The sequence below is a fragment of the Amyelois transitella genome, chromosome Z, assembly GCF_032362555.1.
Source record: "Amyelois transitella isolate CPQ chromosome Z, ilAmyTran1.1, whole genome shotgun sequence".
Lineage (NCBI taxonomy): Eukaryota > Metazoa > Arthropoda > Insecta > Lepidoptera > Pyralidae > Amyelois > Amyelois transitella.
The window spans coordinates 5,889,470-5,912,804 of NC_083535.1; the positions used below are offsets into that span (position 1 = coordinate 5,889,470).

A 23,335-nucleotide genomic window follows, 5' to 3' on the forward strand; every position below is an offset into this window, starting at 1 on the left:
ACAGCCCGCTGGTTTTCCGTCGCTCGGCTACAGGTCATTGTAACATGATTCAAAACGTTCGAAATAAAATAAAGGTACGTTACGTGAACGTATTACTATTACTAAGGCCGCCCGGCCGTATGGCTGTACAGACAGGTCGAACGTAACTTGCCCCTTATGCTTTTACGAAATTATAAAACTAGATCAGGTAGTACGTAACAGGGATAAAAATATTACGCCGTTGATAATTATATATCTGTGCTGTTGATTACCAATGTAATAATAATAATTAGACGTGTCTGAGATGTAAGTTAAAATTATCAACTGAACAAGTATAATTTGCTTTATTTTTAATTTTACATTGTCTAAGGATATTCCAGTATTTAAGGCAAGCAAAAATACCACGACTGCTTTGCGAGTATTTTTTTTATACAGTTGCTTTTTGACTTCGAACTATTTTTATGTTACGAGTAACATGACACAATTATATATGTCCTATTCTGTAATTGACATTTGTCATAGAAATTTAAAATGAACGCAAATAATTTAGTCTCGGTCCTAGGTATCTACCTATTAGATCAAGATTAAATCCAATAAATCTATTGATCAATATTTGAAGAAAAAATGGGACCAAAGAAGACTGCAACTACAGATGAAAACTTCTGGAGGACTTGTATAGAGAACACATCGTTAAATGATGACAACTGGAAGGCGATCGTGTTGGTGATTGAGTCTGCCGGGAGCGACCAGGATCGCATCTATTTAAATAAATTTGAAAATTATGCTGCCGAAGAAAAAAGATTTGTTATAAAAAATATTTGTAAAACTGAAACAATATTCATGATAAATCAACTAGGAGGCGAAAAAAAAGTTAAAGACGATAATCTTCGTGTTTTTGAAGAAGGGCAGTCATATCTTAAAGACAAGAAAGAAATTCCTCCAGAGATTCAAGCTTTAATAATAAAACACTTGATCTTAAAAATGAAAGAAGAATACCTTTTTATAAAACGTCAACGACTGGAGGTTAAAGTAGGAATGAGGAGAGAATCCGAAACTATGATCGATAGAACTGAGGTTCGTGGCACGGTCAATGTTCCTCCACCGGAACCAGCGGAACCCCCGCCACCACCTTCAAAAGGGAAGAAAAATCAAAAGCAGGAACCTGTCGAGCTACCACCGGAGCCCGCTGAAGGAAAGAAATATAACACAATGCTAAGAGTTAGAGGAGAAGAATGGAGGGATAAAGTTTATGTCGATGACTACCCTACTGATGGTCCTAATTTATATATCGCTGTAACTGGATTTATGGAACCAAGTCTAGCTGGGTGTCTCATCAAAATTGGAGTTCCATTAACTGCTATAGTTCAGGTAAGAATTGATCCAGCAACAATACGGATCCCTTCCAGTTTGTTGAGACCTACTAAAAGAGGTCAAAGTCAAACAGAAATGCTAGCAGAGCAGTCTTTAAAATTCTGGGAAGACTTGCAACAATTGCGAATTCATAAGGACTCTGCGGATGACTATAAAAAAACAGCTTTTATTGTATTTACGCCTCCATACTCAGATACAGATAATTTATGTGGTAATCCTGAAGTAGTTTACGACGAACTGTGTTATTTAATGTATGATATTCAAGATTTAACAAGACAACATTTACATTATCTTGATAATATGGACATAATTAAGATAGCATCTGAAGAGACCGCAAATAAAGAACGTTATTTTAGCTACTACGATCAATTGTTGATGGATGTACCTTTAGAATGTGTTACAGTTTATTCCCTATTAGATACTGTCCTTCGCACTGTATGTCAAATGGAAAACATGGAAGAAAAAAGTACAATCACATCGTTGTCTACCGCATTGACGTTAAATCAGATTCGTAAAAGCGGAGAAGATTATAAAATAGAAAGAGCTGAAAATTTAGTGCAAGATGTGTTCACTAAACTTTGTATTACTGAAGCTGACAAAAAAATGTATAGATCCACTTATGGTGAAGAATACGAGGAACATAAAGACCCTGTAGTTATTAATTTTGGAGATTTCGCAAAAAATAGTACATTCCATTTGGGTAATATAAATTTGGACAATATTGTTTGGCATACGTTACTTGGGATGCCTATAAACAATTTGTGGGCAAGTCAACCTAAACTCACGGAAGAGCAAGAAGCTAAATCAAACTTTCACATTAATGTATTACTATCTTGTTTTGAGAGACCGGACGTAGAAAATACAGAACTCAACAGACTGATTCATATTTTGGCTTGTCGTAAACTATATAACAATAGAAGTTCATTGAAAAAGCATCACTTGCCTTCTTCGACGATATTAGATTTTAAAAAAGTATATTTAAAAAGAAGCGTGCTCGCTGAACCTCTACAGACACGTTCATCCTTAATGCGTACCTCGAGTACAGCATCACCGTCTTTTCCACCCATGACCAAAAGTGAGGACGCTTCAAATAATATCAACAGTTACGAAATCGAGGATCGCCGCATTAAATTTCTTTTTGAATGTCCCGATTTAAGCGAATTAGTCACAGCCAGTGAAATTGCCGATGGAAAATTTATCGATCATATGATTGATGATTATGAGTTTTTTGATGAATTTACAGGAGTAAGTGCTTTTCAAATAATACTTGATGCTTTTAACACTTTTAACTGTGTAGATTACAAATATTGTGAAGTCACAGATAGTATTGTGTTGATGTTCTACAATAGTTGCGATAACGATGGAATTGCACGTGAAGAGTGGCGCTGTCACTTGCCAACTCCACTTTGTCTCCAAGATTTTTTTGATTTTGTATTAGAAGAACATTACGATTGGATTCAAAAAGAAGAGAGGATCTATGATGAGAAGATGGCAGTAATAGCACAGTCTGAAAACATAGAATTGATTGACCCTAAAGCTGCGAAATCATGTATTGAAAATACTGATATTGAAATGGAGCTACTTATGGAAGGCTCCCTTAAATATCAAGCAATAGCTGAAATTGAAGAATCTAGCCCGGAATTCACCGAATCAAAAATAACGTCTAAAAAGACAACAGCTTCACCGTCAACTACAGATATGTCCAGAAGTGCTAAAAAGGCGAAACCGACAGCTTCCACGCCTCGTAATATAATACCACAAACCCCATCCGGGCCGCCCAGAAAACCATTTTCAGGTTATGATTTAAGCGACAGAAGAGTCGAAGTATTCGGAAAAGACGTGACATACTTCTCGAAAGACGGGACTCGCGTCTCTAGTTTTTATACTCTTATTATACCTATAAACGTTGAGAGTATTCTTCTGAGCGTAAAGCCAGGTAAAGGACAGAATGAATTTTGGTTTCATCGAGCATTAGGTGAAAATATAACACCAGATATTATTGATACATGTGAATCATTTCGAATAACTAGCAAAGACAGAGTTTTGATTAATATTAGAAAGCAAACTTACTCTATACCGTTACCAATTGCAACATCTTCATCTGTTTTAGAAAAAGGTCGAAAAGAAATGAAATCTTCAGACAAACTTATCAGTACTCTTCAATTATTTGAAACTCGACATTATCATAATTTTTTTATAACTTGGCCCAATGGTCTTATAACAGAAAGTGTATATGAAGAAAATTCTCCAAATTTATCCCATATAAAACAATACCATGTCACTAAAATCTCAAATCTACAAGAAGATATGCGATGCATAAGTCTGAATGGAGAAGTTATTATTTTTAAAACATCGGGTATTATTGAAGTTCTTCGTCCAGATAGCTCCTATATAAAAATAACTAAATGTGAGAAAAAACTTATACAACCAGAAGGCTTTGAAGATATTCCCAGTGAAACTAGTTCCGATAAGAGTAAAAAAGGCAAAGGCAAGGAAAAGCTGAAACCAAAATCTAGCAAAACTTCGTCGAAATCTTCAAAAAATGCGTTGCAGGACGAAGATAAAATATCTGATTTGAAACAGCCTGAATATCAGTTGGTAATTGATGAATTTGAATGCATAGAGACTAATGGCCTCAGACAAAAATGGATCAAAGAAATACCCACAGATATAGAAAAATTGTTAATCCGAACAGCGACAGAATTCAATTTAAGAGAAGTGTTTTCAAAAAGAATGGATGGGACTAATATTTTGTTAAATAAAGATGGAGTACAAGTAGTAACTTTCCCTGATAAAACCAGAATTATTACTACTTATGTAATAGAAGATGAAGAAATTTATCCAGAGTGGACAGACGAAGAACGTGAATATTTTGATATGTATGAATCTGATACACAGGAGACTGACACAAAGTCCAAAGTATCTGTATCACAAAAAAGCAGCGTCAGTGGCATGAGTTACCAATCAAAGAAAGTGATAGAAGAAGAAGAAATTAAAGAATATGTGCGAACGGATGGATACATATCTGTTCAAATAACTTTCAACATTGAACATGCAAATTTTGCTACGGTTGCTGTGAACAAATTGAATGGAAAAATAAGTATCGATTCGCCAAATGGAACATGTGTGGTTGTAGATGAGCATAATAATTATGACATTAGTCTCGATGAATCCACCTCAGCTTCATTTGATGGAGAAAATTTGATAATACAGCAAGAAACTTGCCCTGATTGCCAGTCGAATATTACTTGTAAAGTTAAAATAAAATCAGATGACGAAAGCAGCGTTACTAAAGTACATCAACATTGGTTGACAATGAAGGACTCCTTTAGTAACAAAATTGTTGTTAATGAAGAGGGTAATATTAGCAGAAGTAGAAGTGAAAGTAAGGATAGTTTGGAAGTTATTGAAGACGAAGTAGTAAATGGTTCAAAAATGGCACATAGTTTCAATGACAAGTCAGAGGTGTCTATGATAGCTCATGGGAAATGCAACGATATGTATAGTGCAAGGTCTATCAAGTTTTTCGTTCTTCGACGGTAAGATTTAAAATTACCTACTTGAATCTATTTAGTTTTAAACCTCGCAGTGTATGAACATCCTTCTAGCGTTCTGCTCACCTCTCTGGGGCTCTGGGTCAGGTTTCAGAGAGCGTAGGGTCGAGCGGTAAGAACGTGGCCATTCAGTATTTTCAAGACTATTAACTCTGTCTATCCAGCAGGGAATACAGATGTGATTATATGTAATATTTAAACTTTTGCGCATAACTCATAAATTTGTCATTGGTGCAAAGCCGCAATGGAACGCATACGCTCGATTTCGAGAAGCCTTTTAACTTGACTATTCGTCCACCGACGCATTAATGTATGTAGAACCCACGTTAAATGTACTCTCAATGTTCCCTAGTCGCTCAGGCGTTGGTTCTAATGGACCGTGACTAAAACGGATTAACATGCGCTCCATGCAAGTTGCGCTTTGGTATATTGTGATGATGTGAATCCCAGATAGGTAAAATTCTATTAAATGCAGTACAGTCTACAATTTCTGAGTGTGTAACGTGTTCTAAACACAGAGATTGCCATTGCCACTGACTATAGGTTTTGCTCGTATAGAATCGTTATTCCAATTCTGTAATGATAATTTAGTCACCGACACAACGATTAAGGATAATTAAGAACAGTGTAGTCTGTACTTAGCCACTGAAGAAACGTGTTAAAACATCACTATGTAGGTACTATGAGTGTAGATGATAGAGATCCCTGTGGGTGAGAGTTGATTTACTTAATATACTGCTTATTTTAGGGATTTAGGATGCTCAGAACTGGTGCACAGACGACTATTAGAAGAATACAAGCAACTTTGTCGTTGGCTGCCGTGGTGCTCAGTAAATAATTACGACACCTTTGGTGGCAACAGAAGCATAGTTTCAATATTGACTCCGATACACCTTACCGAAACAGAGGTCTGTTTGTTTGAAACTACAGATTTTAATTAAAAGTTGTTCACCACGAATGCTAATGAACCACAATATGGTATCCCATAGTTGACAACTTCTACTTTTACACGACAATTGTATTAGCGTTTCTTAAATACCTATAATATTTCATCAAATCATCGGTACGAGAGTCATCCCGTACAGTCAGCAGCATATCAACCTATCCAAATTCCATGCAGGGTTATTTAATATACAGTAACAGTCATACATAACATCATCATACTAGTCATTAAGGATGCGCATTTTAGTCATTAAGGATGCGCATTCAACTCTTAAGCGGAGCCCGAGGTCAGCCTGTAATCACGATAAAGATTGAGTAAATCAGGTTTTTAAACGAAGTTTTTTTAACGTGTGGAAAGACCTTCGTCTACCCGGCCGGCGGCGTATGTGGAGGTCAGACGTGTCCTCTCTCACCCTTTCCGCCGCCTCTTTGCGGAGCATGACGCTCTCCGCAAAGGTCTGCACTGCTGTCCACGACCTCTTGCTGTCGACCTTCTGTCTCACGACAGCCGGTAGAAAGAGTACCTCCGCTACCTGAGGATTGAGGACCTCCTTTAATTTGGACGCCAGGAGGTTAGCCTAGTGTAGTTGTATCCTTATAACCGCAATTTCTAAAATGAGGGCACCGGATGCCGCCTTTTTAAATTTTACCCCGGATATACCCAGGGCGCTGAGGTCCACCTTATCCATGGCCAGATTCATGATCTGACCATAGGTCGCTCCCCGCTTTTCCGCGTCCGGCTGCATCCTCATCACAACCGCAGCCGCTCGCGAAGGGCGGTTGTGGGTGGACCATCACTTTATTGGTCGCAGCCTGGTCACCACGGGGCAACGGCAGCGGCGGGCTTCCTCCTGACGCCCTTCTTCAGCACCTTCTTCCAGGGCACTTCACTTGGCCCAAAAGCTGGTTGCAGAACGGGTGGCCGTGACGCCGGCGCAGCCGTTACAGTCGCATAGGACGGCGAATTGGCAACCGAGGTGGAGGCGCCGCCGATGTCAATGGTACCGGGTCAGGTTCAGCCGCTGGTGGGGCGGAGTTTTTTGCCCTTTCCCTTCCTACCCCGTTTGCCTTTGCCCTTTTTGGGCTTGGGTTCAGGGGCCGGTTGGGGGGGGCGATTTCCGCCATATGGCCGCACGGCTTACCGGTGCCCGTGCCGGCACCTCCTCCTCATTGGTGTATGACGCCGACAGCATGTCGGCCAGCCTCTCATTTCCGCCGTCCCTTTCGCCGGCAAACGGCGTTTGTCAGCCGCCAGTGCAGGCCGCAAGGTTTTCTCCGGCAGGAGACCGGGCCGCAATGTCTCGAATTACTTTTATATTCGTTGCGGCCTGGTCCCCAAGGGCACTCAGATAGGTGCCCTTGTCTGCGGGCGATGCCGTCTGAATCGCCTGCAGCGTCTCCGCCTTTTTGGCCATCTTGGCCACGGACTTCTCGGCCTCGTCGCGCTTTGCCGCTACCAGCTCCCGACGGGCGTCAGCGGACAAAGTCGACTTCAGCCGACCTTTTTTGGCCGCTATCGCCTTCATACGAGTAGCAGGCGTCTTGGGCGCCTCTGTACTGGCACCATCCTCACCCTCACGGCCCCTTTTAGGAGCCCGCTGCCAGGGTTGCTCCTCCAACAATCCTTCCACGCTCACCCATTCCCCTTCGGAGAGTGAGCCAGCCTCTGGCTGCGACGTCAAAATTGAGCGACTTGGCACCCTATGTCGGTTCTTGGCCGCGCGAAGAGTTGCGCCACATCCACTCGTCTGGATGCAGACAAGAGGGAGCGGCGCCCAACACGCGAAGATCCGGAAATAGACCCCGCCCACCAACATCCCCCCGCATTTGCGGGACTATGGCCAACAACAAACAAGATCCCGTCAATCGGGGAGTTATTTGCTGTCACCCGGGGTGCACCGTCCCGTGTCCCTTGTCAGCCCACCACTGTTACCGGATTCATTTGAATCAAGGAACAGAAGCTAAGCCTTCAAGAGACAGGGCACTCGAGGAGGTTTCTTATCACTGCAATCATTACGAAGAACTTACATAAAACCCATTGGATCATAATTATACATTCAGTTGCCATAATATGCAGGCTTCCTTACGTTATTTTCCCTCACCAGCTAGCAAATACTTAACTCATCAAAACGTCACTAAAGTATAGTCGATTCGAAACACAAAAAACATTTTGGAGCAAATAAATTGGAGCAATTGAATGATGTTTAGTTTAGGAAGGTTTAGTAGTATTAGTCAAAAGTTCATTATTATGCCACCCACCAGCAGTTTAAATTTGTTTGTTTCATATGCACATGATAGAATATTACTTAGATGTTGTTGTCATACACGGGCAAAATGTATCGATAAGTACAAAATTTTATACCTCATAGAAAATGTATGTTGATCTGGGCTTCTCCTGAAAATTTCCAGATAATAATAAACCTACTGAAGACCATACAAAATGCACAAATCTTTTCTCTAGGTATATATAATGTTGTAGGTAATTATTATGGAATATCTGCCTGCGACGGACTAAAATGGAACTTATTTATTATCTCTGGGACATATATATTTTTAGGAAAGTGATATTAGATATTAATTTGTTATTTTTTTAACATGTTAAATATAGAAATGGTTGATGGACTCAAAGCTTGCTGACAAACCAGCATATCTAGCCTACAAGGATTTGAAGAAAGACCCGGGTAAAGGCTTCTATCATTGGATGCGTCCTTTTGGCAGATTCGAACCGAAACCAATGAAACCGGTCAATGTGCTACCGCCAAGGCTGCCGAGAGCCTACGTGCTAAGGTTATAATTTTTATTTCTTTTTTAAAGCACAATAAATAAAATAACATACATAGGTCGAAAGGTGCACGGCGGGCAGTAACCAGGAATAACGCCAGGCGAAAGATATATAAGTATCGTAGTTATCGGCGACAGAATATAAATTACTTGCTTAGTAAAATTACATTGCAATTAAAAGTCTTCTGTATCTGTGTTCATCTAAATCCGTCCAGCATATTACTTTTCTCTTTACAATAATAGCTTGACGGATAGTATGGTATGGTTAATCTAAATCGTAAAACCTTGGATAAGTTACTATAAGTACTAAAGAGAATCGATGAACGAAGCGGATGGTTAGTATAGCCTGGATTCACTCTAGCCGAAAGTAGAAAGATAAAAAAAAATAAATGGCATTTAAACTGTACTTACAAGATCCAGCAATATAAGGAAGCCTAGCAAAAGTCAATGAATCGTCTTACAATCAGCACGTAATTATCGGATTAAAAAGTTAATAAATACTAAGTGTAAAAAGTCTTGTAAGAGAATAATTTCTCTTTTACCTGAAATTTATTTCGTAGATTTAAATTCGACGTCTTACCTTGGTAGATAATACTTGGTAGTGGGGAGATTTAATCCTCTTTTGGCTTTCTCTAGGCTCGATTTATATTTTTCTTAAGCCATTTATTGCTATCAATTTAAGTTGATAATTAAATTCAATAGGTCCATAATGAAGTTAATTATCAACAACAAACCAAATTAAGCTTGACTGGTCTACCTTTTTGTGGAGCTGACTTCATCTCAATTCTGAACAACTTTATGTTAACACCAAGTATCACCTAAGTTAGGCACCTATGAAGTGGTTTAGTTACTCTGAAGTAGCTATTGAAAGTACAATAAAAATAAAATGAAAGTATGTAGGTAATAAAAATAATATGTAGAACTACCTACATGTATTCTATCTATCTATATCTTATCGTTTCATAGGACTTTAGAACAGCAATGGAAAGAACAGACAAGGAACAAGTGGAGGGGTGCCAAGGAGTTGGTCAGTGCGATATTGCGTTACCGAAGGATCATGGAGTCTGACAGCGAGACTATTCTCAACGTGCCCATCATAGACCCCCGCGCTGAGGACGAACGCGACATTGATGATATCGTGCAAGCTATAGCCCATAGGCTAGTAAAGCTTCGATACTTTGTAATGTTGTAAAATTATGCCTCTGATTCTGAACTTAGGAGCGGGTGGGATAGGATACAACTAGTTAAATGTAAGAGTTTTTACAATTATTTTTTTTAAACTCTAGTGGCATAGAGATTTTGTAGATACCATTGAACCATGAGATAAAATGTTCCATGTCTTGCATCAAGCAAGGAATGCGGGTTTCGTGAGATAATATAGTTAAGTACATTGATATTCCATGTGAAACTCATAAAAAGGAAAAGAGACTTACTAAAAATCCTATTTTAGAGAGTGCTCCATCAAAAATATTTCTTTGAATCGTTTATCATTTTATATTATATCTGTGAATTTTTAAATGCGTTTCTTTTATCCAATGTTTTAAAACTAAGTTGTCTGTAGGACGTACGAGGACTTGAAACAGCGATTGGCGGACGACGTAAAGAGCAGAATGAATCTCGACATCACGACAAAGCCGTTGCCTGTCCCCGAAGAGTTGTCTGTAGAAGGGGAGGGCGACGAAGGTGATCAGCTGTTTCTTTGAGTAAAATATCCGGAGTACAGTTGAACCAAAATGGCGGTGGCCCTGTGGCCTTTGCACGTTTTGTCGTCATAGTAGTTTCAAATGCTGAAATATTTTCGACACATGTTACAAGTAAAATCAATAAAACTTTTAACGATAAGAACTCGTAGATACTAACGTGAGTGGTCACCCAAAAATGGCCCGAGGGGATTGTAAATCGAACATAGTGGTCTAAAAAGGATTTTTGAATATTTTAAATTTACATACATACCTACATGTGGTCACGTCTATATCCCTTGCGGGGTAGACAGAGCCAACAGTCTTAAAAAGACTGAATGGCCACGTTCGGCTATTTGGCTTAAAGATATAATTGAGATTCAAATAGTGACAGGTTGCTAGCCCATCCCCTAAAAAATAATCTCAAGTTTGTACGCCTATCCCTTATTCGCCTTTTACGACATCTATGGGAAAGAGATATTTTAAATTTAGTCGAATTATTGCGTGACTAGAAACTTATGGCAGAAATACAATGATGATTCGTATTGAGTTGTCTGTTGCAGACGCGGTAGATGAACAAAAAGCTCGGGACGAGGAAAGAGAGAGCCTAATTAGGGATCTGGAGGCGGCTGATGAGATGAGTCCAAACTTGAAGGCTTACTGGCGCCGCAGGGCTGAGGAACTCAAGGAGGAGGAGTTTTACAAGTAAACTCTCAAATTTTTGTTTATTTATTAATTCAGTTTGTTGAGGCCTTAGTGAGATCTTAAGATGTAAGGTTGTGGCCCAAGCTTAGTCTAACAGTCTTTAAAGCCTATGTCATGTAGATTCAGCAAGTAACGCATATCAATTAAACATACAACATAAGTACATGCAGTTTTCGGAAACTAAGGAGGGTGAACAATATTTGCCATTTTTCTGAGGACATCTCCATGTTAAAATTCGTATCTTATAATAGCAACTACATATGTTTAATTGTATATAACTTGTACATTTCAAAATAGGTATTTGTGTGCAAGCCAGTATGCGTTTAGTGACAATCGCAACGTTAAAACATCACAGACATCCAAAACGTTTGGTCTCAACATTGTCATTAAGGAACAAACATAGATAAATGCATATATATATATATATATATATATATATATATATATATATATATATATATATATATATATATTCACATTTACACATTAACCTCCATTGCGTCTCGTAGTTGGGTTATAAATTTTTGTCAAAGTTACTATAGTGGATTATCTAGACTTTAAATGGCCTCTTTAAAATAAAAATACCTATTGAAGTTTATATTGAGTATGTTATCGCAGGAACCTCCTCCGCGAGGGTACCGTTCCTCCTTATTTCCGCAACGTTCTCGGTGGCGCCATCTGGTGGGAAATGAACAACGCCGCTGGCGAGGCGGTCACCAAGGCGGAGAGAAGAAAGATGAAATGCCAATGCAATAACATGGAAGAAGCCTCGGCCAAGACAAAAACGGAAACTAGCGAGCCCACATTCTTCCCTGAGTGATTATGTTATTTGTAAGTAGGTATTTGATTTATTAATAAAGTCCTTTTTTGATGTCCTTATTTTGTGAGAATATTTTTTTATTAATTTCAGGGTATCGCTAAAAAAACAAGTGTTTCTTGTAATATAAATAAAGTACAAAAAAAATTACTCTTATTCCTTAATTAGTATAAATGAGAGAAAAGATACATTTTCTGCTTGCTAAGAGGAGATATGCCATATAACTCTATATAAGGTAGTGTACAAACGACGATTTGCAATCGTCCATCGCGTCGGTGGGTTTGTCTATCGAAGCAGCCGATGACAGCGAGTAGTGTATCCGTAATAAGGCCTCGAAATTAAACGAGAGAGTATGAAACGAAAGGCGGGTAAAGTAGCTGTCTGTTCAGCGTAGAAGCGAATTTGTCAGTTTCTGTAGTTTTCCCCACCGCTTTTTCCGGCGTGACGCTAGCAAGCTAGTGGTAGATGCGAGGCGGGGGTCGTGATTGGCTCGCAGCGTAGCCAATGTGAGAGCTGCCCGATCGTGTGCCCTTAGCAGGAAAGGGACCGCATAGAAAGACGCACGCTCGATCAGACAGTCCGTCCGGGCCCTTGGTAAGGATCGTGTTATCGACGCGATTTATTAAGCTTGCGTTTCTAGGTTGTTTGTCAACAAATGTGCTGATTGGTGCGTGAATGTGCAATACAAGCGAAAAGAGACGTGGCACGTAAGACAATGGCAGGCTTTTCGTGTAAGTAGATTGTTAACTTAATTTTTGATTTGTCATACCGACAATAGATGGCGCTAGGGGTAGCAGCTTAGGAATCCTCAAGAGTCAATGAACTGTGATCAAATAAAAATGCAAGAATGTGAGGCCGACCTTTATGAAATGTCTGCACTTTATTGTTCATGAATTAATTACAGAAAACACCGTTCATAACAGAAAGACTTTTGTAATATTTAGGTCGTATTTTTATTAGAAACGGATTCCAATAGAACAGCTGACTCAACTGCAGGCCCTGCAGTAACCAAACTCCGTACCTAAAGTAGGTTCTGTACCATTTCTTTTTTCTGTACATGACAACAAAATATATCTTGATGAAAAATTAGAAGCTTATAATGATAATTATTTCATAACTGAAGTGGTTAGAAGTATCCAATTAGACATTCCTGAAGTAACCATCCGTAACATTAATTTCACGCCTTTGTGACACAATATTTAGTTAGCTGTGCTTGCATCCTGTGTAAATGCGTCTACATTTGTAACGATCATTTTTAGTCAAATAGCAATAGACGAACTACTTCCCAAAATTAAAAAGGGGAGATAAAGGCCATCACCAATCTTTCTATAAAGACAAAACATTATGTTACCCAAATCATTATCGCAGGAGTCATTGGAATGCGACCGCTACACAGTCACCCTAACTATTTAGCACTTGTCTTTTGTTTGATAACTTTGAAATACATCGACCCTCAGTGGGATTCTTATTAGACTTGTTTGACGAAGGGTTGTCAATGGCCACAACTTGTGGCTTTTCTTGAGTGGATGCTAATGGGATTTGGATGAAGTCCTATTAAGACTGTAACTAGGTATATCGATCATCATCAGCTACTTAACGCTTTGTGTTGTCTGGTTCTGGGCAGGATTCTACTGCACCTCTAATATCTTTTATTTAATTGAACAACAATGATCTAATTTGCACATACATTATGGCATACCTTTCACCAGAATGTCCCGGATTTGGCAAATATTAATAATCATTTACTTCCGGTCCTTTCGTCTTGGCTGTCCCCTTCCAATTCTAACGTTCCCTTTCGGCTTATACAATAATCTACTTTCAACCCATCTATCAGTATCAGTACTTATCAGCTCACATCACAACATACCGTTAAAAGTACCATGTCTCAATTTTACATCCCTCAATTTTACACCGATTCTTTCGTTTCTACTGCGTTTACTCAATTTTCACTCCCATGCCTTGCACTGCTACGTGTTTGCCTTTTTGCTCCACTACTACTTTTTTATTAATTGTACCTTTCTTCTCTACAGCTTCTAACATCACCTGCGCTGTCCATATATTTTTCACCCTGCATTCATTCTCTTCTCACACTTTATCTGCAATAAACTTAAGATAAACCAATTCTTTCACAAGCTCGCAATTAATATATTACATTCTGTATATTTCCAGCTCTTTTTGAGAAGCCATTGTTTTTGTTTAACTAACGTTCACTTTGTTTGTTCCTTTTTTATTCTGTGCTTCATACATACAGTTTCCCAATTCCTGTGAATCGGCCGATGACGCCAGTATAACCTAATCATCAGTTCACTTTCACACATAAATTTGCTTATCGTGATTAAACACTAGGTCAAGGATGAGATATATGACTAACCTAGATCTTGGACTCAAATTGGAGGATTACAATTTTCGCTATCGGGCATTGTGTTTATTGATTTATATAGGTATCTATCGTCTGTTGTCAAAAATGTTTCTAAGATTATGTACTCTAATAATTAATCGTTGACCGTGAATATTATAGCAACTCAACGTTGTACTAACAACAAACAGTTTTGCCCTTCCACCTGCCGTCGATTTGTAAAAACCACACTATGGAAGTCCAAGTTTGCGTATTACATATAGGTGTACAATCGGCACTTCCAATAAGTACCTAAATCTTAAAAATTCTTTGATCTTAACTCTTTGGCAGTGTTGCCTACTCTTTCTCTTACGGGAAGGAACTAAGTCAGTCTAATCAAAAAACGCTAGATTGCAATGACACCTATCAATATTTGCACAAAATTTATAGTAATTACACTAAAACCATCATTTTCAATTAGGTACCTACGCTTTTTTGCTCTTCTATTTTTAAATTCGGAAATTCCTTTGACATTATTGGACCTTCTTGTTCTGACTGTGCACTTCAACAAGTTTGGAACCACTGACTTTCTAAAGAATGCTGGCGGGAGGAAAAGGAGCACCGAGAGGGTGCGATGGTTGTGTGACATCACGATAAATATTTTTTGGTAATTCTGGAATACAATGCTTCTAAGTTATTTGAAAAAAATAGCCATTTAAGGTTTTTTTTCTATGTACCTACAGATTGTTATTTGAACAGTCGGCAAATTTTTGGTCCCCCTAGTAAAAATGACAGATGAGGCCACAAATCAAGTTCAGTTATGGAAAATCGCCGGTTTACGTGTTTTTCATCGGTTAAGTAAATGATGTTTACCTATTTTTGAAAAATGTTGTTTGATTTTATTTCTGATTTTGTTCTGCTTTTTTTCAATGGTTTTAGAATTAAGTCTATTATAGCTCTTGCGCAATGAGGCCCGTGAGCAAATTTATTAGCTTACGCGCAAAGCGACATACACTCAGGCGGAGCTGCGGGCAGCAACTAGTCGACAAAATACGACACCATATCGACACATTTCGGTCAAGTTAGTAAAAGTATTTCTATACTTTTACTAACTTGGCCCCTAGCTTCGACCCCCAGTTTAACATGATGAATTTGTGCCAAATTACAGCTTTGTGAATAGAAATAACTAACGAGCGATCTTTGTTTACATCAAAACCCCCCAGAATATTGTTAAATATACTAACCTAAGTAGGGTACTTCCCTACTTTGATTATAAAGAAACTGTGAAACATAAAATTGCTTATCTGATTAGAATAGAAAGTGAATGTCCTGTGAATTTCGGCGCGCAACTCACAAGGACTTTATTAATCTAATCAGTGTTCGTGAAAAAGGACTAAGCTACTTTTAGGTTGCACCATAGTGAATTATTGATTTTTCAAGCAATAGACGCATTTCACAGTGACATCTCAAGAAATATACTTCGAACTGAGATTTTATTTTTTTATGAAAAAGTTTGAGCACAACAGGCATAAAAGCTTTACTTACACGATTGGGAAAAAGAAATCAGTGGTATGTACCAATTACTTAGTTTTTATTGAGATTGTCATTGTAATTATTATACTTACTTTTATTATCATTATGTAGATACAATCACTTTGCAAATGACTACAATAATTTAAACAAATGCATGTCTTAAAAACAGAGAAAGGTATCTCTGAATTCAAGTAAATATATATAGAAAGTACAACACTTCAGAAAATATTCATCTCTATCTATAACTAGAGAAATTATTATTGCGTATTGTGAAATTTTAATATCAAAATTTCCAACTACAATGAAACGTGAGGGAGATAAATGTACACAAAGGAATCGGTGCGTTTCTTTGTTTAGCTCTTGCTTTTTCATAAAAAATAATAATTGAGACCCTGTGAAATTTTTTATTTGCATACAAAAAGGTCTTTTTACATTTTGTGTGTTCTTTCGAACATTATTCTAACAAAGTGACGTCGTCATAATGCGGTTTGTGAATTTCTCCGTCGTTTTCACTTACAAAAAAGCGGAATTTCAGAAAGAACTACGTCTTTGTAAACTGATCTACCGACATGTCACTCACCTATGCTTAGATTTCAGACCCTTGAGTTGAACCTATGGTAGGGAGCGATTAGTTGATAAGATTGTTTGGTTATTGTTATTGTTTATTTAAAAATCTTGTAAATAGATTTTAATATAGTGAATACGAACGAATACAATTAAACAACAAAGTATGAGTCCCTCGAATGTAAAGATCCTTACGAGTGTTACTTTTACAAACAATAAAAAGAAATGAATAGCTTGGGTTTTTTTAAAATAAATTTCCCTGTCGCGGTGAAAATTTATGAGATTGAAAACATTAATATATAGGGGTTAATATTGACTAGACTTTCGTCCATGCTTCGCTTTATTAAAAAAAGAAAAAAAAAAGTTCATTATTAATTTATTTCTAAGAATAAAAATCTTCCAAGCCCTAAAATTATATATAATAATATATAATAACACAACGTTACTTTATTTTATAATCAATAATTAAAAAAAAAATGAAGATCCAAGACCCAGGATACCTACTAAGAAAAAAGAACGGCCAAGTGCAAGTCGGACTCCCGCTAAGGGTTCCGTACCATCATCACGTTTGTTACTTAAATATTTATTTTTGTACATACATACAAATAGTCACGTCCATATCCCTTGCAGGGTAGACAGAGCCAATCAAGCCTTAAAAAGACTTTATGATGGAATTGAAATTCAAATAGTGACGCTTTTACGACATCCATGTTGGTTCTATTCTAAAGTGCCGAAAATCACACGGATTTTTGTATTACCTTTCAATATTTATTGTTATTTAATTATTTATTTTGAAAGGTTATATACATGTAAATATTCTGTGATTTTTTTTTTGCTGTACCTGGTACCGTAATAAATATTAAGCCTAACAATTAAAAAATTAGGTATTTGTTATTATAGCGGCCACGGTAATAAATAATTAACAAAAATTTTGCTTTCTAACTATCACTGTTTATGAGATGTATCTCATAATGATAGTTAGAAAGCAAAACAAAGCAAAGCCTGGTGACGGATAGACTGACCGACAGCGGAGGCTTTGTAATAGGGTACTGGACCAAGACTCTCATTTTGCCGGATTTTTGTATTGATACATAATATGGAAAGGGTATTAAGTAGGTATATTTGACTAACCCTTAGTCTAATTTTACTAGGTAAGTAGGTGACATCACTCTAAGTCGATATCATTATTTTCGTAGTATTTGATCGGAAGCCAACTACACCTAATCTTTAGGTACCTACTTTGATATCAATATATTCGGCGTACGTGCCTGCGATAAAATAGCTTTCTTGACAAAGAGAATAAGGAAGTCATATTTTATGTATTTATTTCAAAACAATGAATTTGTAAGTAAAATGCCTAAACTATCGCAAACGGATCTCTTATTTTGAAAAACCGGTCAAGTGCAAGTCGGATGTGCGCGTTAAGTGTTCCGTACGTTATCTACTTATAACAAAACACACGCAAATAAAAAATTGCATTAATAAATAGAATACACTAAATATATACGGGACAAATAACACAGATTGAGTTAGCCTCGAAGTAAGTTCGAGACTTGTGTTACGAAATACTTACCCAACGATACTATATTTTATAATAAATACTCATACCTGAAACCGCCGAGCTTGCATGAAGAGATTTATGAATGTGGATGAAGCAAAGAAAGTATGCAGGGATCGTGGCAAGTGGAAAGAGGTAGTCTCTGCCTACCCCTCCGGGAAAGAGGCGTGATTTTATGTATGTATGTATGTACTCATACCTATAGATAAACATCCAGGCTAATCAGAAAAAGTAATTTTCCCATCATGCCCTGGCCGGGATAGGGTTGTATCGGGGCCCAAGAGAGCACGAAATTCACATTTTTAAATGACCTTTAAATATTTGTTTTATTTAATGATATGCTTCGCTTCCGTGGGAAATTCGGTGAAAATCTGTCCAGTATTTTTGAGTTTATTCATTAATACTAAAATACAAATCTTAGGTATATGTGTTTATAAAGTATAAACAGAAATAAGTTTTTCAAATTAATTTATAAAACTAAATATCCTATTAGTATTTCTTGTACGTTGTCTTGTACTTGTCCGTTAGTAGATTTGTTTTTATAGCGGCAACAGAAATACATCTTCTGCCAAAATTTCGACGTCTAGTAGGTGATAGACACACGGACAGCGATGTCTTAGTGATAAAGATTTTACCCCTTTAGGTACGGATTACCAAAATAGTCCTTGAGCATTTTCAACTTCGCAGGCTTTTGAGAGATCCATCAAGCTCCACCCCATGACCCCACATCATGGGGTCCACAAGAAAAAGAAATATCAAAACAGTTCATATCGGTAAAATCCATAACAACGCCATCTAGCGCTATCTACGCTTATTGTATGGAAATGGTAAAATTTATAATTTAGGAATTTTTTAGCTTTCTAGCTATCACGATTTATGAGATAAGTACAGCCTGGTGATAGACAGACGGACAGACAGACAGTGGAGGCTTAATAATATACCTTTTAGGTATGGAATCCTTAATAAACAGTTGTGGAAGCTTTCTACAGTAGAAGTACAGAAGCGATACAGCCTTCATCAGTTCAGTATTTTGTTATCGATAAAATTAATAGGTTGGTATTATTCCTTATTGAACATACATACTCGTACATAGACGAAGCCAACAGTATTGGAAAGACTGATAGTTAAGCCACGATCAGCTGTTTTGCTTAATGATAGATTTGAGACTCAAATAGTGACAGGTTACTAGCCCATTAGCTAAAAAAAGAATCGCAAAATTTTTAAGCCTATCCCTAATGCGCCTTTTGTGACGTCCATGGGAAAGAGATGGAGTGGTCTTATTCTTCTTTGTTTTGGTACCGGGAACCGCACGGCACATCCCTAATTGAAAGGGGTCATATATTAATGTGTCTTATGTTATTAAGTATGAGAAGTTAATAATGTATGTAACAATACACAAAACCTTGAAAGTTTAGTACATACTTACCTACAAAGTTTCATTTAGATACAAACAAACGAAGTGGTGTCGAAAGACAATGGAACCCAGTGTTCCGTTATAGATTTTTAGACTCTATCGTGTAGACAGTAAGGGACAATTTAGTTCGTTTTCTTGCCACGTGTACATTTCATTACCTGCATCTTAATGGTTCTTGGAAGGCTTGATGTTGTTGTCAACGCCCAAATCGTAAGTTTGGTCACAAAACTATAAGGTAGTGAGTCCGTAGGATTTAACGAACACAGAAAATTATTTTTGATCGACTCGTTTTTATTATTTAATTCCTCTAAGTTACTTTCTGTTCTACCATAGGTGTAACATTATGCATAAACAATATTTATTGCGTCGACTGTATTTTTACAACAGCGTGGTGGGTATAACCAGTATAACGAGAAAAAATCTATGCATACATAAAAGGTTTGGGGTTGTAAATTCCTAGCATTAATTTCTAGATACGAGTATATTACATAAAGAGTGGGATAAGGGTGACATTGTATAAAAAGGATCTTGATCTTTTTACAGTAATTTTAAAATATGCCATATTTTACAATAACATGTCTCGAAATCACTACATTCAGCAGTACGGTAGGTACTATTGCTCTAAGCTGCCAGTGCCATAGTGCAATAGTTCGTCAAAACATGACCGAGAACTACTTACTATCAAATTGAATAATAATAATATTATGTTGAACTTTGATTGAAAAGTTGTACAAACAATTTTAGATTTTAGGCTTATACCTCTACTGACTCCAAGAATGATGAGTTAGTTCTTAGTTGTACCTAGCGTTAATTTGTTGGGTACCAGTGTAATTTCTATAAAGACGAGGGACGCGGCAGGACTGGGCCGGAGTCCGAGTACGCTTGGTCGCTGAAACTTGCGGTCTATTGCGGTCGGTATAGGGCCCAAATCCCGGGCCCACCGGGTAATTATAAGCTCTACAGGGGACGATAGTATTGATCCGATGCGGTCATGCATCCCTGTTGCGTTTAGGATATCCACTCAGGAATCCGATTCGAATGAACGATTAAACTATTATAGATAGCTAGATAAAATTTCATGGCTTAGTTCGCGCTTTTTCATTACACAGTAGCGCTAACATTTTACCAATCGTCAATCTTATTCATTGAACAACAATTGTAGTAAGTACTACCTACTTAGTCTAACGACTAATACCTACTTATAAGTAAACATAGTCCGATTTTGTAAAATATTTTAACAAATCCCCAGTTGAAGTTGTCAAAACTCACGTGCAAAATAGCACACTTTTAGAAGTAGGCTATCGAAACATGTTCCACATTCACCGGTTTCTCGGCACGACGCGACGGCGAACAATTTCTGATACTTTCAAAGTCGTCTGTCAACCAGGGTCAATGTCCTACGTCATTTAACGAGCGTTACGGGGTTTACGTAATAGGGTGCGGGGGGTGAGGTTGCCCTCTCCGATCGATGGAGCCACCCCTCGCATAGCCGCCCTAGAGACAGTCAAAGATGTGTAGGTGAACGCGCTCTGCTCACTACGATCCACAGATGTGGTTTATACGAGTATTCCACAAATTTTTTACTGATTTCGATTGGTGCTTATACACACGCACTTTGCGATTCACTTTCACACGCATCATGTCTTTAACCCTTACGGATAGACAGAGCTAAAAGTAACAATAAGAAACATAATGATGGAATTTCGCACTGCGGCCAATACCACCGGCCATGCCCCACCAAAACTATACCACTGAGAGAACGTTACCTTAGATGAATATGGATAGAGCCTACTGACTTACCTCGTAAATGATATGAGGAAATCCATACAACAGAAATTATAAAGTTGTTGTTTTGAGTTTATTCGTAACAGTTCTCGTGTTTTAGTTATCATCAATACATATAATAACAGTAAAAAAATTGTCTGTAAATTGAGTATATTTTCCAAAAAAATGTTGTCATGTCTGTAAACGCTTCATCCACATTCATAACTCTCTTCATCCCAGGACGTCCATTAATTTGATCAAGCTACGTTCGTCTAGGTCTTCCCACTCCGCTTGTATATCTGCTTAGTCAACCTGCTTTCATTCATCCTCTCCACATGACCAAACCATCTTAACATACCCTTTTCTATTCCTGTAACTACATCTTCTTTCACATCACAGCATTCCCTTATCACGCTGTTCCTTATCCGGTCACTCAATTTCACACCCATCATACTCTTTAACGCTCTCATTTCCACTGAATTTATCCTGCTTTCGTGCTTCTTTTGCCATACCCAACTTTCACTCCCATACATTAATGGACCAACACGCCCCTATGCCGCCAAGTGTAGTAACAGCCAGTTGGGCCTTTTTGGATAGTTTCTATATGCTCATAAAGACATGCAAAGCTCCATTTACCATTTTCCCCGCGTTCTCTCTCCTTTCAATATCACTATCACACTTGCCATCTGATGTAAACTTTGATCCTAGATATACAAACTCTTTCACTTGATCAACTTTTTCTCCTCCAATTAAAATATTACATGCTGTCATTTCTTTCTCCATTTCAAAAACCAGTGTTTTATTTTTTTGTCTTTTATGAATTTGAGTTAATTTTAATAACCTTAACCTTCGTATTTCCAATAACACGCAAAGAAAGTTGCGGGCAACAGCTAGTAACGAATAAACACAAAACAAAAACTACCGGACCGATTTTGATGTAATTTGGCACAAATAGGGTGAACTTCAGGAATAAAGACAGAAACAAAAAAAACTACTTATGGTTTGTGCCGCGTGGTTTCCGGCACTGAATTTTTGTAAGAAATAAAACAAGAAACTACTTAAATTGACAGACAAGTTGTTGATGTAGAGTTAGAACAATAAAATATTGTCTTTGTATATTTTAATTAAAATTACAAGTGATTTCTGAGGAATAAAGTTCTTTGTACCGATATATCAGTGCACAGCTCAAACCGCTAGATCTAAAAAGATTATTGGTTCCTTGTGGGTTCAATTGGTGTACCTACTAAGATAGAATTTCTTGGAAGAGATAAGAACGGGAAGCACTGCATATTTCTTGTTTTGATAATAAAAATCCTAAATAACGTTCCGGTTTATCGGATCTTTCACGCAGTTGCTCTGAATCGTGTGCCACCGATGCTTAGATCCCATGAGGCCGGTGTAGTAACCCTGAGGTTGCATTATTTAAAAGATTCTTTCCTGCTTCCCCATAGATGGAGCACTTCCATAGTACACTGTGTTTAGTTCCCTTCTTATGAGTTTCAATATGACATGGACTGACTTCAACTCCACACTGACGGCCGCAACGAAGAAAAAAGGGAATTTTCTCTGGTGGCTGCAGAATCGGGCGCCTCACCTAGTCCTGCATGCCTTTGCATGGTATCAGTATCATCAACAGCAGTCGGAACAAAAGAATTGGGAGTATTGATCATATTGACTATGTCGCGGATTACACCAATATAGATTTCTGAAACCTTTTAAGACCTTAATGCCCAAAAGAGCATACTTAATCCGATCATCAACATTGTATATACGAGTATTATATCATAACTCCATATCGAGGAATGAAGGAAAGGGCGTTTTCTTTTTTCTATATTCCTATAAGATTACCTATCCAGGTCAAAAACAAAAGTATTTTAGCCCTGTGTTTAAACATAATTGATTCTGATTCTGATTGATCTGTTGAAAAGTAGGTAAACGCCTGCCCATATGGGTTATATATACCTACTTAAGTGCCATAACAGGTTTTTTTTGACACATTGAAAAAGATTTATTATTCCACAACATACCAATATACTAATTAAATTTATATTTATACTGGTGGACTGAAGCCTAAACTAGGTTAGACCTGTATTTCAGGTCTCCAGGTCACCCAGGTTTGACGATGGAAACCATAGATATTTAAGAAAATAATTTACAGAGCAGTTTAGTTACTTTTGATGGGCTTTCTTTATACGGTTCAGTATGTTGCAACGTAAGTTCCTACATTAATAGTGCCTAGCAAGATAAAAAGAAAAAAAAATATAGGTAACTTAGCACAAAGAGAAATTTTACGGAATAGGCAATACCTCATATCAAGTTGCCGATGTTCCGTTGTAAAG

At 37.7% G+C, this 23,335-nt stretch overlaps 2 protein-coding genes across 2 annotated transcripts in view; both read left to right on the top strand.

Annotated features, from left to right (window-relative positions):
• Positions 1–603: 603 nt before the first annotated feature.
• Positions 604–11,864, top strand: LOC106133899 (uncharacterized). The gene is made up of 7 exons (XM_013333756.2): positions 604–4,889; positions 5,653–5,812; positions 8,455–8,633; positions 9,594–9,785; positions 10,189–10,310; positions 10,870–11,011; positions 11,630–11,864. The coding sequence occupies exons 1-7, from the start codon at positions 604–606 to the stop codon at positions 11,829–11,831; spliced, it is 5,283 nt and encodes a 1,760-aa protein (XP_013189210.1). The 3' UTR covers positions 11,832–11,864.
• A 537-nt stretch (positions 11,865–12,401) lies between these two features.
• LOC106133945 (polyhomeotic-proximal chromatin protein) overlaps positions 12,402–23,335 on the top strand; it is a 57,169-nt gene continuing 46,235 nt past the window's right edge. Inside the window, exon 1 of the mRNA XM_060953403.1 lies at positions 12,402–12,422. The gene's annotated coding sequence lies outside the window, so the exon portion shown is untranslated. The remainder of the gene's footprint in view (positions 12,423–23,335) is intronic.